Source organism: Bubalus bubalis, chromosome 12 (genome assembly GCF_019923935.1).
Source record: "Bubalus bubalis isolate 160015118507 breed Murrah chromosome 12, NDDB_SH_1, whole genome shotgun sequence".
In the NCBI taxonomy this organism is placed as follows: domain Eukaryota; kingdom Metazoa; phylum Chordata; class Mammalia; order Artiodactyla; family Bovidae; genus Bubalus; species Bubalus bubalis.
The window spans coordinates 62,567,207-62,581,096 of record NC_059168.1 but is presented as its reverse complement, the minus strand read 5'-3'; the positions used below and the strand labels follow the sequence as shown (position 1 = coordinate 62,581,096).

The window sequence follows — 13,890 nt, the reverse complement described above, 5'->3', positions numbered from 1 at the left end:
ATAGGGAAGCAGTTTAAACTCAAGATTTAATTGAGTAAAGGTATTCTCAGGCTTAAATATGAAATAGCTGGGTGGAGAAAAAAGGAAGTCGTGGTTGTCAAAATGAGGTCCCTAGACCAGCATTACCTGGAAACTTGCTGAAAATATAGAGCTCGGTCCTCCACACTAGACCAAATGAATGAGAATCTAGGATAGTGGGGGGCGGGGGGAGCATTCTTTTACCGAGCCCCCTCTGTGAATCTGATGCTCACTCAAGTTTGAGAACTGAAGAATGAGAGAGGCACACACAGCTTTCTGGATGCAGGGTCCTTGCCCACCCTCAGTGCCTCCGGTCCCAACAGATCTTACCCAACACCTGCCCTGTACAGCTGTGCCCTCTGAGGTTCGTTTAGACTTCCCCTTTATCATACCCTCCCTTCACGCCAAGTTTACACCCAGAGCCAAAGACACACATCTCTGTTTTTGTTTTACAGTCCGTCTCTGGCTGTCCCTCAATGTCTTTTCTCATTCTTTCCATTTACTATTCATCCAGTCGCTATTTCTGAAGCATCTTCTGTGTGTCAGGGACTGCCTTACCCTGAGGATACAGAGATGAACAGAACTGTCTAAAACCCTCAGACAGCTTACTGTCTGGGGTGGGACACGTACACTGAGAGGCAATCCTGCCTTAAATATAAACCTCAAATCCTATCTCTGGAAGTCTCCCCCTGGTCACCCAGTCTGTACTGATCTCTGATTCCTGACTGTGGGAGTCATTAGAATCTGGAATTGCAAACCCCCAAATAATATCTTTTCCTGCTTCTCTGGTTCTTTCTCTTCTGAGGAATCGCCTAGTGACATGTTACTGTTGACCATCTGCCTTGGGCAGATTTGTAGCATTTGAGGGCAGGGTCCTTCCTAGTGAAAGTGGCTTGACTGAAAGCCAGGTTTGGTATCTGGAGAGTTATATTCACTATTAAACTTCCTGGAAAACTCCCGCAGAGAAGTGTCCATTTGTATTGCTCTCTATGAGTTTTTGTTCTCTCTTTTCAAAACTTAGATTGCTGCAGTTAATACTTGCCAAAATTTATGTTAAGCAAATCAGAATGTTAGGGGTTTGTTTCTAACAAGTTTATTGGGGAGGGAAGGTATTTTATCTTGAACTGTATATTAAGAGCCAGTGAATATTCAATCAAAAGAGTGACTGTGGTTAGTTTTAGACCCCTCTAGGTGGGCAGGAAAGGGAGGGAGCACGCACCTCAGTCCTCCATGTCCTTCTAACCACCTTGAAGCTTCAAGGCCTTCGACTGAAAGACTGGATAGAAGACACGGGCTTTGGGCCTGGGTCTTCACAAGTCGAGGGAGGAGGCAAAGTGAGGTGCTGAGCCTCGGGGTAGCCTGGAAACCAATTTGTCACAAGCTCCTCTTTTCAGGGAACTCCAGGCTACCATCCGGTGTCCAGTTCCACTCCAAGGGGCCTCTGGTGCAGGAACAGCACACACCTCCTGCCACACCCCCACCCCTGTTACCCTGAAGCCCTTAATGACCTCCAGCTACTGCTCCATCTTCACTCTGCAGCCAAGTGGGGCCTTTTAAAAGGTCACATGCCTCTCCAGTGGCCTGAAGAGCTACTGATGTTGTCTTGGAGTGCCTGAGGAAAGGCTTTGGGCAGCCTGGCCCTCGTGTTTTTGAGAGGCTTGTCTTGTCTTTGAATTGTGTCTGTTCCATGTTCACACAGCTCCGAGTAAGGGTCCTTCTCACCTCCCTCCCACTTCCAGGAGTTGGAGGCCTCTTCTGAAAGTGGGCAGACAGAACTCTCAACAGCATATTAAGCAAACTTTGGGAAAACTGGTTTGTTTTTTTTTTTTTACAAATTTTAAATTAAAAAAAAAAAACTGTAATGTTCTACATAAGAATGTGGGTTAGATTTTACCATGTCATTTTTCACTCCTTTTTGTAAAAATGTAGCTAGAGTTCAGATTACAAATCAGGATTGTGTGCATTTTGGAATCTTACTGGGTGTGTAGAACAGTTTGCCTCATAAAACGAAATAGAAAAATGAAGCCAAACCTGCTTTGAGAGATACTCTATTACGGGTCCTTATTTACACATTTGAGAAGCATCCAAGATTCAGTTCGTCTGTCTGTTCCTGCTCATGGATTTGGCGTACCCAGGTCCTCCTCCTTCCCCTTCCAGACAGCATTACAGATGTCTTATCAGGCTTTCTCTAAATCATTCGGATCCATATCACATCACAGAGCTGTAACCAGCTTTGTTGTTGTCGTTGTTTAGTCGCTAAGTCATGTCCAATTCTTTGCGACCCCCTGGACTGCAGCACACCAGGCTTCCCTGTCCTTCACTGTCTCCCAGAGTTTGCTCAAACTCGTGTCCATTGAGTCGATAATGACCAGCTGCTGCTGCTGCTAAGTCGCTTCAGTCGTGTCCGACCCTATGCAACCCCATAGACAGCAGCCCACGAGGCTCCCCCGTCCCTGGGATTCTCCAGGCAAGAACACTGGAGTGGGTTGCCATTTCCTTCAATGCATGAAAGTGAAAAGTGAAAGTGAAGTTGCTGAGTCTTGTCCGACTCTTAGCGACCCCATGGACTGTGGCCCACCAGGCTCCTCCATCCATGGGATTTTCCAGGCAAGAGTGTTGGAGTGGGGTGCCATTGCCTTCTCCAAATGACCAGCTAGATCATTCTAATTGGAAATCAGGTGCTTCTCACAGTGAAGTCTCTCTGAAAAGTATCTCCATAGATCTCCCTCAGCCATGAGAATTTGGCTAACCATGCCTGTAGTACCACGTGCTTTTTAAATAGTTAAGTTCTGTGTGCTTGGTGATTATTTCTAGAGAAATGTGAGTTATTGAAAAAGTCCTGTTGTTTTTTTTCCTGGTAACAAGTCTTTAAAAGACAGTTCTGTGTGAATGACTGAAAGAAAGGAAACATCTGCATTGTCCTTCCTGAGTGTTACTTCTCCTTCAGAGAGCCAGTAAACATTTAAAGTAGCCGTGAGCTTACGTACTTGTTTTGAGGCATGTGTTTGGTTTACATTTTGGGACAGTGCTTCTCAAACTTTCTGTGATGAAAGACCATCTTCTTTGTTTTCCTCCTTTATGGACTAATACTTCAGCAAAACCTGACAGAATACTGGAAAAATGAAATGAGTTACAAGGATGTAAAAATAGAAGCCTCATTTTAAAAAGTTTTATTTACAAAATATAATTACTCTGTAAATCTGCCATAAAAATTTCTAAGCAGTACAGAATCTCTACTTACCTCATTGTGAACCAGTAACAGTTTGTAGACTGGTTCCATCTATGGATCACACTTTGAGAAACATTGTTTTAAGAGAGAGAGAGAGTGTGTGTGTGTGTGTGCACACGCACACACTTGTGTACTCTCACACACACTTGGGTGTATTGGGTACATTCAAATTATAGTGTATAACATAGGTTATATAACTACGTTATATGATAGCTAAATGCATATGGTGAGCTCTTTGGTAAAAGTGGGGCTTCCCTGATAGCTCAGTTGGTAAAGAATCCACCTGCAATGCAGGAGACCCCGGTTTAATTCCTGGGTCAGGAAGATCTGCTGGAAAGGGATAGGCTGCCCACTCCAGTATTCTTGGACTTCCCTTGTGGCTCAACTGGTAAAGAATCCACCCGCAAAGCTGGAGACCTGGGTTCGATCCCTGGGTTGCGAAGATCCCCTGGAGAAGGGAAACGCTACCCACTTTAGTATTCTGGCATGGAGAATTCCATGGACTGTATAGTGCATGGGGTCACAAAGAGTTGGACACGACTGAGCAAGCTTCACTTTCACTTTTTTTTTCCTTTGGTGAAAGTGGAGTTTTTCTGGACATGGCATTAAATTGTAAGCAAATACAAATGGTATATACTTGAATACAGTTATCTGTTTCAAAATACAGCTGTCCGGGTGTACTTCTGACAGATAAAGTAGAAAGTGTTTTGTACTGTGAAATGAAGTCACCTCCTCTCTGCTTCACTCAGGTTTAAATGGGCACAGATACTTTAGATAGGAAATGTCCTATGCAGTGTGTATATACAAATGAGACAGCACTGAGCAGAGCAGTAGGAAATGTTCCTGTCATGTGAGGCACTAGATAAGCCCTTTGTTACTATCATACACACCTTCTTTGCCTCAGAGAACAGTTAATTATGGGACTGGTCTTTGGTCCTAGTGATTGACAGCCATTTTCTTAATGTTTACGAAGTGGGGGGAAGTGTTTCCTATAAGTAACTCCACATTCTTTACGAGCGTTGACAAAGTCTCAGGCTGATTCTGACTTGATGGATTGCAGTTGTCTTCGTTCTCTGCTGGAGACTGAGCCACATGAAGGCAGCCACCCGGAATGGGACTTGTGTGCCAGGCTCTGTGTCCACCTGCATGTCTGGCCTTCTTCCACAAAGCCAAAGAAGGAAGTTTTATTATGGTTAGCCTTATCCGTTTAGGATGAGACTCCTACTTTAAAATGATAATAAGGTGTAGGAGAAGTTGTTCAGCTCCTTGAAGACCAGGCTTTATTCCTGTGCGGGACGACCCACTTTCTGGCAGAGTGCCCAAGGCAGTGTAAATGCGGGATGAGTTAAAGGATTAAAGGAGGTCATTCAGTAAAAGACAAGTCACCTTTAGAAAAAAATGCTGGGTAACTGCAAAGCACTTTCTTGTGTGTGACATCATCAAAAAGAGTGAGTGGCTTTGAGGAGAGCATTAACACGCCCCTCTGGGTAAGCATTGTAGAGGGGGAAGGAACAAGCCACGGGCCTAGCTTGATTAGAAGCACGTCTGCGGGTCTGAACGATGACACGAGGACAGCTTTCTTGGTTAAATGGTTATAAAGTGGGGTCTGTGAGACACAGACCGGTGGACTTGTGATTGCTTGGTTTAGATGCCGAAGTTCTGAGAGGAAGGGCCAGCTGCTCTCCAGAAGGCGCAGGCATTTGGGGCTGTCTTCAATCAGGACAGAGCACATGAGGAGGCTGCCATATCAGGCAAGGTGGGCAGGAGTTAAAACCCATTCCCCAGTGCTCAGGGTCTGAGATAGGAGGTGGTTGTCTCTTTGAAATCGCTGCAGGAATCACAGTAGGTATTTTAAGAAATGTACCCAGTACCCAAACAGCAGTACTTATAATCGCAGGAAATTTCTTTTAAATTAGTCCAGTTGCACTCAGGTATGACAGCCTATGATGAAACTTAGCCACGGAAAAACTTGGGTTGGGAAATCCTGCACTTGATTCTTGATAGAAAAGCAATAGCAGCTCCATCACTGTGGTCATTTAATACAGCCTAAGCCCTTCACCACATGTCACCAGTCAGGCTCTGTGCGTGATGGGGAAGAAAGCAGTGTTTTGAAAGCATATGCAGTTCAACCAAAACTGTACATGTTCCCCTTTTTCCAACTGCGTTCTTTTCATCATTCCAGGTGTGTTCAAGCTGTAACCTGTGACACCTTTACCTGTTTAGGTCATAGCATTGTCAGTGTTTTCTTGGGTTTTAAAAATAGATCTGTTGGAGGGAGGGAAGTTGAACCTGCTTGGTAACAGGGTAGGTAGGCACAGGCACACAAGCGAGAAAGTCAAAATCACGGTTTCCATGGTAATGTTTAACTTGTCTGTGTCGTACACATTTCTCAAGAAATACATTCAACAGACTACCCAGTGATAAAAATTGCTCCACCGCCACACAGAGGTAGATTTCCCAATGAATTCCTCTGTTGTAACTAGCCCTGGGCAGGGAACTCATGTCCTGAGTCCTGACCTCTGAAATCGGCATCTTTTTTGAAAACGGGAGGGGAGCGGGGTGGAATTCGTTTCTGTAGGATTGATTCCATCTCCTTCCTTTCTCCTTGTTAGATATATGTTGGGGAAAGGAGGAAAACGGAAGTTTGACGAGCATGAAGATGGGCTGGAAGGCAAAATCGTGTCCCCGTCAGACGGTCCGTCCAAGGTGTCTTACACCTTACAGCGCCAGACTATCTTCAACATTTCCCTTATGAAGCTCTACAACCACAGGCCCCTCACCGAGCCCAGCCTGCAAAAGACCGTGCTCATCAACAACATGTTGCGGCGCATCCAGGAGGAGCTGAAGCAGGAGGGCAGCCTGCGGCCCGCGTTCCCCGCCTCCGCGCCGCCCGCCGCTGCCGCCGACCCGCTGGGCTCCAGCTCCCGGGAGGCGCCGCCCGCCTTCAGCCAGCCCGCTCCCGCGCCCTGCGAGCTGGGCGGCGCCGCGGCCCTGGAGGCCTGCCTCACCCCCGCCTCGCTGCTCGAGGACGACGACCCGGACACGTTTTGCACTTCGTCGCCGGCTGCCCCCGCCAGACTCGCGCCTCCCGCCCTCCTCCCGCCGGAAAAGGACAGCTTCTCCTCCGCCCTGGACGAGATCGAGGAGCTCTGTCCCACATCTACCTCCACGGAGGCCGCGGAGGCCGACGGCCCGAAAGGGGACTCCTCCTCCGGGGGGCCTGGCGCTCCTCAGAGACCCGAGGGGCTGCAGGAGGGCGGCCGGCCCGAGGACCCGAAACTGATGGACTCCCTGCCTGGCAACTTTGAGATCACCGCGTCCACGGGCTTCCTCACAGACTTGACCCTGGACGACATCCTGTTCGCCGACATTGACACGTCCATGTACGACTTCGACCCCTGCACGTCCGCGTCGGGGACCGCCTCCAAGATGTCCCCCGTATCGGCCGATGACCTCCTCAAGACGCTGGCCCCCTACAGCAGCCAGCCCGTCGCCCCGAGCCAGCCTTTCAAGATGGACCTCACCGAGCTGGACCACATCATGGAAGTGCTGGTTGGGTCCTGAGCCCCGGGGCCCCCGTACCTGCTCCCCACCCCACCCCACCCCCCGCACCCCGACAGCTCTCCGCACTGTGCATGCACCCTTGCTTGCCTTTTTCTGAGAAGAACATTCTACAAAAGGATCACACTAGTTTTTGCTTTGAGCAGAGTTGGAGTGCCTTCATCCAAGTATGACCACTTTTAATACGCTTTTTTTGAGTGGTTCCTCAGAGACCTACTACCCGGGAATAAGAAAGAATACATTTGAAGACGATGTGGCTGTGTTGAATGACAAAAACAGTTCAAGTGAAGCACAAGGAATAAGTTGGGAAAGCTGTAAATTGCATGTGCATATTTGTCTATTTTTTCTATAAGTTTTATTGCAAGAGTTAAAAAAAAAAAGAATATATATATATATATTATTTAGATAATCTCAGTACCTTTTCCGGCATTTTCGCCCTGTATAGGTTGACTTGGCAATTCAGCCTTTTTAGAGGCATTAACTACTCCTCGTAAGTGTTGCATTTACATGGCTGTTTAGAAACTGCTGCCCAAATTTATTTTATATTTTTGTACAGATTCTGCAGTTTATGATATTGTTTTTCTAAAAACAAATGCTGTTTATACATATGAGATAGCTATTTTGATAGGATTTGCTCACATAGTTCCTGCAAACTTCAGATGTACAAGTTGCACTTGTACTTTTATAGAGTTGTAATGTTTTATATGTGTTTGGTGCAAAGAGAAAATTGGATCAAATCAATCCGCAGTTGATGTCCCCAGATGCAAACACACACACACACATACACAGCGCTTTAGAAAGGGCCAGGAGATATCACACCCATATTTCATGAGCACTGACCCCCTGGCATGAACACCCGCCAGCACTGTGACTTCCAAAGCCAGAGCCACGTGTGCTCATCAAGCTTGCATTAAGCAGTTGGCGGGAGGCAGCCATGGAGCTCCGGGTTTACATGATGGTTCTCTTTCGCTCGCTCTCTGAAGGGGAAGGCTACCAAGTATTCTATTTATGCCAAGTCTGCGCTTTTAATTGTTTTTATTTTTTTTAAACAAAACCCCAGATCTTTCCGTTTTGGGCATAATTTTTATGAAGACCTGAGATTTTACACACTAACAGAATTTTATGAAAAGCGACCAACCTCTTCATGGAACTAAACCCTATTGCAATGCTTAGGGCTCACCAAGAAGGAACTCTTCCCCCGGAAGGCATCCATCATGTTGCTCAGTTGTCTTTTCCGGCTTCCCTTCCCTAGAGCTTTCGTTCCCTCTGTTGCTAAGTGCTGAAAATGGCATCGTTACGATCACCACAGTGAGCCTGACTCTCCTCGGCCCAGCCTGGGATGCACTCGTGTGACGCCCATGGCTCTTGAACCAGGAGTTGGCCCCGTTACATCACGGCCTCTGATCTGGTTGCTTTCTCGAATCAACTGCTTTAACTTCATTTTACAAGGCTGTTTTACCCAAATACACAGGACTTTCTATGCATGTCCCCCTCTGCCCCTACTTTGCCATCCTCTCTCTGCCAGGAGAACTAGCCTTTTATTCCTAGTGATCTACTTTTAATTTTAGAATGTTTGCGATGTATCATGCTTGTTGCCGAAATTGTTTATGGCCTTTCTGTCTCAGTTTTTTCTTTTCTTCCGATGGTACTTCTGCTGGTTACAACCTATATTGTTGAAACGCAGATGGCTTCTTTAGGAGTAACTTTTATATTTATTTAAGAATTTTTAAATTATGGGATTTGTGTTGTTGTTGTTGTCTTTGTTGTTGGTCATTTGTCAATATTCAGTCACCAATTCTGCTCACTTCTTGCCATGGATAAAATTGAGTCTTTCTGGCCAATTAAAAAAAGACAGCTTTATAAAATGGCACTTTATACAAGCCATAGATAGTTTTATTTTTATAATGCACATGGCAAAGCAAATACATTTGTGATGAAGGAACTGCTCATCTAAGCAAAAGATTCATGTATGATATGATTAAATCTTTCTACATTCTGATTTACTCCCCCCCTACCCCAGGCCCCCCCCCCCCACCTAAATGTGTTTTTAAAGGCTAATTATCAACTCATTTAAGCAGTGAGAAATCGATCAAATTGCACTGTTCTCCTGTAAGCACCCTCCACCAGACACCTCTTACTACTACAGATGTGTCATTCCCTATAATAGGACCAGGGACCACATAGTTAAGGTGAGGGTTTTTGTAGATGCTTCCAGTGTCACTGTGCCTGTCCATTTGAAGGGCTTCCTTTTCCTGTAGAGAACAAGACCGCCCAGACGCCACGCTTCTGCTAGCTGGAGGACCCAGCAAACCCTGCACATGCCGCACACAGACACATCCGTGTCCGTGCTCAATAGTGTTCATTATCCCGGACAGTAACAGGGTAAGGCAGCTGATTTGCCATTGTTAAAAACTGATTGATAGTAACTTAGAACAACTGTACTTTGGTTGGATTAGCAAATTGTGTTTTTAAACAAGTCCCATATGTTGGGCAGCAGTTCAAATAAGCACTGCGAAATGTTGCCCACACGTGGTTCTCCCACTGTCCCGCATTGATAAGGCTGGGCTTCAGGATCAAAACAAAAACCCCCAACAGCAGCATGCAAGTGCTTTTTAACTCTGGATACCCTTGCCATGAATTCTTGGTATTCAAGGTCTAATGAGGAAGAACAAGGGAAGTTAGTGGCCCTTTTTCGAAAGAACAAAACCACCAAGTGTTCCAGTTATCTTTGTGTCTTATTTTGACAAAGCGATGTCCCAACAGGGAAGAACGTGAGCCTGTGTGTGATCTCCAAGCCCCAGTTCGAGCGTGGGACGTGCGTCCACATGCCACCGGCGGCAGTGCCTTCCCCCTCCTGAAGGACACCACATGGGTTTCAGAGTCAGGCAGGCAATGTGAGGTGCCTTTATGAGAGCGACATGCTGGGTGGGGCTGGGAGAGGACAATTATTGACAGTGATGTGCAATGAAGTGACAAGATGAGAGCAGAATAATAAGAGCTTTGAATTTGAAGTGATTTTTTTCATAAGTTATTTATTCCTTTTTTTTTTTCTGTGTAAATATATTTATTTTACTGTGGAGCTCTAACAACATCTGGATGGTAACATGTGCAGAATGTAAGTAGGAATGTATTCTGTAGGAATGTCAATCTGTACTAGAAGGGGGTCTGAGCCAGACCCCTGGGTCTTCTCATCGTATGCACAGTCCACATTCATTTTTACTCTCTTCTCTAAAATATGGGTCTATTTGAAATATGCAAAAGGTATGGATGAGGAATGTTTTAATACCTCCAAATTTTTAAGAAAATCAAGCATCAAAGGGTTGATATTTTTAAACTTTTTTTAGTCGCACTTTCTCTCTGACAGAAGGGGCAACCACACCACTGACACCCTCATTCACACCAAAGGGTGAGAACTAGCCAAGCCACTCCCACTGGAGGAGTGTCTTTCTCAATTGTGCTGTTTATTGCCATAGCCCCTCAGAGTGTCCCAACTGCCCTGAGATCAATCAAGGAAAATTTCTTAAATAAATAAACTCCAAAGAGCCAAGTGTCAACTTACGGATCATTTTTAAAGCTTAAATTTATTAACCACCCTTGGTGGTAAATAATGAATTATGAATCTGCAGGGCAGCCTTCTCAGATGACAGATGTTAAAAAAAAAAAAAAAAAGAAAACCAACCAGAGAGAGAGACTCTACTTTGTGCAGCGATTGTTATTCTCTATATGAATTGTCTTAATTTCAAAATCTTGCTGTTACAAATTGAACCTTTATACACTTTCTGAAAAGAATTGAAAAAAGCATATTTAACCTTTTCTGGCTGTAAATGGTTAACTTCCTGTAACTGCCAGTGGCAGTGAGGTGTGTGCGTCCTGCTTATGTACAATTGTTTTCAGGGCTTCTGAGAATGAGTCTAAATGGTTCTTGAAAATTAGCCAGGATCAAGTACTATTGCAAACAAAGCCAATAAAAATTGTGGATGTCTTTTGGGGATAACAAGTTTGGAAGAGAAGTGTGGTCCATACAACCAAGATTTGGAACAGATGTACATAGCAACATGTTTGGTGCATGGTTTTTGAGGAGGGCTTTTGTCAAAAAGGAGGTGTAACCTTTCCCCCACAGACCTGAGAGCTGTGCCTTTTCTATGCAATATTACAGACGTTACATCAGAACCCAGATGGTTGTATTCACATGTAGGTTTGAGCTGTAATCTGAACAATTGGACAGATTAAATGTACATGGAAATGAGCAGTCTTACTTTTGTAGTTTTATATTATACAATAAACAGTTAAAAGATGAGAGAGGTGTGTTTGCAGTTTCCTTCTGCCTGGAGTACAGCCAGCTTGTATGTCACCGTCTGCCTGTGTCGGTGAACGGTGCCCCTCTCACCCCCCACTGCTTCCCCCTGAAGTTGGTGCTATCACCGTCTTCCTCTGTCTCGTCTCAGAAGCACTTTTCTCTGTTGGTTCTCCCGCTGCCTCTTGGGTGCTTCTCAAACCTCCTTCTCCAACTCTTTCTAACATTGGGTTTTTCCCAGGGTTCAGTTGGTGACTCAGCTCTTCGCTGAGCCTCTACTCTGCTTGTTTTCCCAAGGGTTCCTAATCCATCCAGGACTCTGAAAACTTATTTCCAGCTCCTACCTCTCTCCCAGCTTCCCTGGTGGCTCAGACAGTAAAGAATCTGCCTGCAATGCCGGAGACCCTAGTTCAATCCCTTGGTTGGGAAAGTCCCCGAAAAAGGGACTAGCTATCCACTCCAGTATTCTTGCCTGGAGAACTCCGTGGACAGGGGAGCCTGATGGGCTACAGTCCATGGGATCTCAAAAGAATCAGACAGGACTAACACTTTCACTTTTTCACCTCTCTCCTGAGCTCTGGACTTCAGCCAAGCTTTGCCATCTCATACTCAGTACATCTAAAACAGCCTCATTTTCCCAACAGGGCTGGTCCTTCCTCTTTGGGCTTCTCTTTGGCCTCATCACCCTTCTCCCAGGTGTATTCCAGCAGCTTCCTTTCTGAACCTACTACAGCTTCTGCTTCCCCAGCTCAAGCCGTCTTCCCCCTTCACCTCCAATTATTCCACCTGCTTCCTAGCTGCTCTTCACCGCCATTGGGTCATTTCTCTAACACCCTGTGGCCAGGTTTGGCGTTCCAAAGCACAAGTGGTTCACAAATTTGTTGCACATCCTCTGGCAGCACTACCCCCCATTTATACAGTCCAGCTCCCCTCTGGCCCCCTCCCCATCCTCCGTAGGGTCGTGGGGGAGACCCAGTGCGATCTTGGCAGCTGGGCCATCTTGGAGGGAGTCATGGGATGCCAGCCTTATCTGCTCTGGGTAGTTTGGGGTCACTCTTGCCAGCTGGTGAGGGAATGGGGCTGGAAAATGAGGGTTTCGGTCAATCAGCCATGGAATATGGTGGCAATTGGGGAGCACTTGAGAGCTGGTATAGGTTGAACTGTGTCCTCAAAAAAACATCTGTTAAAAATTCTGACCCTCAAGACCTTAGAAAGTGACCTTAATTTGGAAATAATTTTACTATTTTAACTTTAAAATTTATCAAACTTAAATGAGTCAAGTTGGGTGGGTCCTAATCCTAATGACTAGTGTCCTTATTTTTAAAAGGGGAGATTTTGACACAAGCACAGAGAACACCCTGTGAAGATGAAGGCGGAGATTGGGGTAGCATGTCAACACACCAAGGAACACCAAAGATGGCCACCAAACCACCAGAAGCTGGAGGGGGCAGGGGTGGTATGAACAGATTTCTTCCTCAGGGCTCTCAGAAGGGACTGACCCTGCTGACACCTCAGTCTCTGACTTCTAGCCTCCAGGATGATTTCTATCGTTGAGGCCACTCTGTGTTACGGCAGCCCTAGCAGACTCACAGTGGGGAGAACAGACTTAGCTCAATTCAGACAGCCCGGTGGAGATGCTCATTAGGGCACTAGAAATAAGAGGCTGCTGCTCAGTAGAGAGGATTGCGTCTGGAACATGAGCATCTGCTACTAATTAGAGATGGGACTTGGGTGACTCGTTCAATTTCTGTGCTCCCGAGGAGGAGATAGTCATGGCTCCTAAGTCTGTTGGAAGATGTTGACAGGGCAAGAAAAATGCAAGCTGTGGATGTTGTCCATCCTCTCGTGCCTCCACCTGCACCAAGTGCAGTAAGCACTCAGAACATGTGTTGAATTGAAAAAACAAACAGGGACTTCCCTGGTGGTCCCATGGCTAAGACTCCACGCTCCCAAAGCAGGGAACCCAAGTTAGATCCCTGGTCAGGGAACTAGATCCCACGTGCCACAACTAAAGATTCTACATGCCACATCGAAGACCCAGCACAGCCAAATAACTAAATAATATTAAACAAACACTGTAGTTGATTCTTCTCTCCAGAGGAGAGAAGCACAAAGCCTGATCTTCCTTGTCTGGGTCCCAGACTCACTCCCATCCAGCCCTCTGGTGGCCCCTGTCGCCAGCACAGCATGCATGCTCTTGCTTGTGCCCCCAGACCTGCTGTGGAAGTTTCATCCATCACCCACAGGCCAAGCTTAAGTGCCTGCGCAGGAAGCCTCCTCCTTTTCTGGAGGACTCTGCCTTTGCAAAGACACTTAGCAAGGCCAACTGTGTCTCAGGCTAGCTTCTGGGCTACCCCCTGCTACCTGTACAACTGTGCAACTGTGTTTCCTGTGCTACCCCCTGATGTTTGGGAGAGCAGTCACCTTGTTGATGTTCATCTCTGACAGAGGCCAGCAAACTTCAGCCCTTGGGCCAAATCCTGCCCGCTGCCTGTTGGTGTGAGTTTTATTGGAACATGGCCACATTTGTCCGTGTGTATTGTCTGACTGCTGCCCAAGTGCAATGGTCACAGAGACCGTATGGCCCTCAAAGTCTGAAATATTTGCTCTTTGGCCTTTAACAGAAACAGTTTACCAAGCCTTGATCTTTACAAACCACACAGTGCTTAGGACAGAATCTGACCATAGTTGAGGCCAGGCCATAGCCGTTTCATTCAGGGTCTTAGACCGGGACGTCTAGAAAGGGGTCTGGAAATTGGCACAGTACAGGGGTTGGGAGTCAGTGCTG

The 13,890-nt window shown here is 46.2% G+C and overlaps 1 protein-coding gene across 4 annotated transcripts in view; it reads left to right on the top strand.

Annotated features, from left to right (window-relative positions):
- SERTAD2 (SERTA domain containing 2) overlaps window positions 1-11,105 on the top strand; it is a 116,325-nt gene extending 105,220 nt beyond the window's left edge. For all 4 annotated transcript variants that reach the window (XM_044926054.2, XM_044926052.2, XM_006079817.4 and 1 more), the window contains one exon: window positions 5,860-11,105. In XM_044926054.2, the coding sequence (XP_044781989.1) occupies window positions 5,864-6,811 (948 nt within the window). In that variant the 5' untranslated portion in view covers window positions 5,860-5,863 and the 3' untranslated portion in view covers window positions 6,812-11,105. The remainder of the gene's footprint in view (window positions 1-5,859) is intronic.
- The last annotated feature ends 2,785 nt before the right edge of the window (window positions 11,106-13,890 follow it).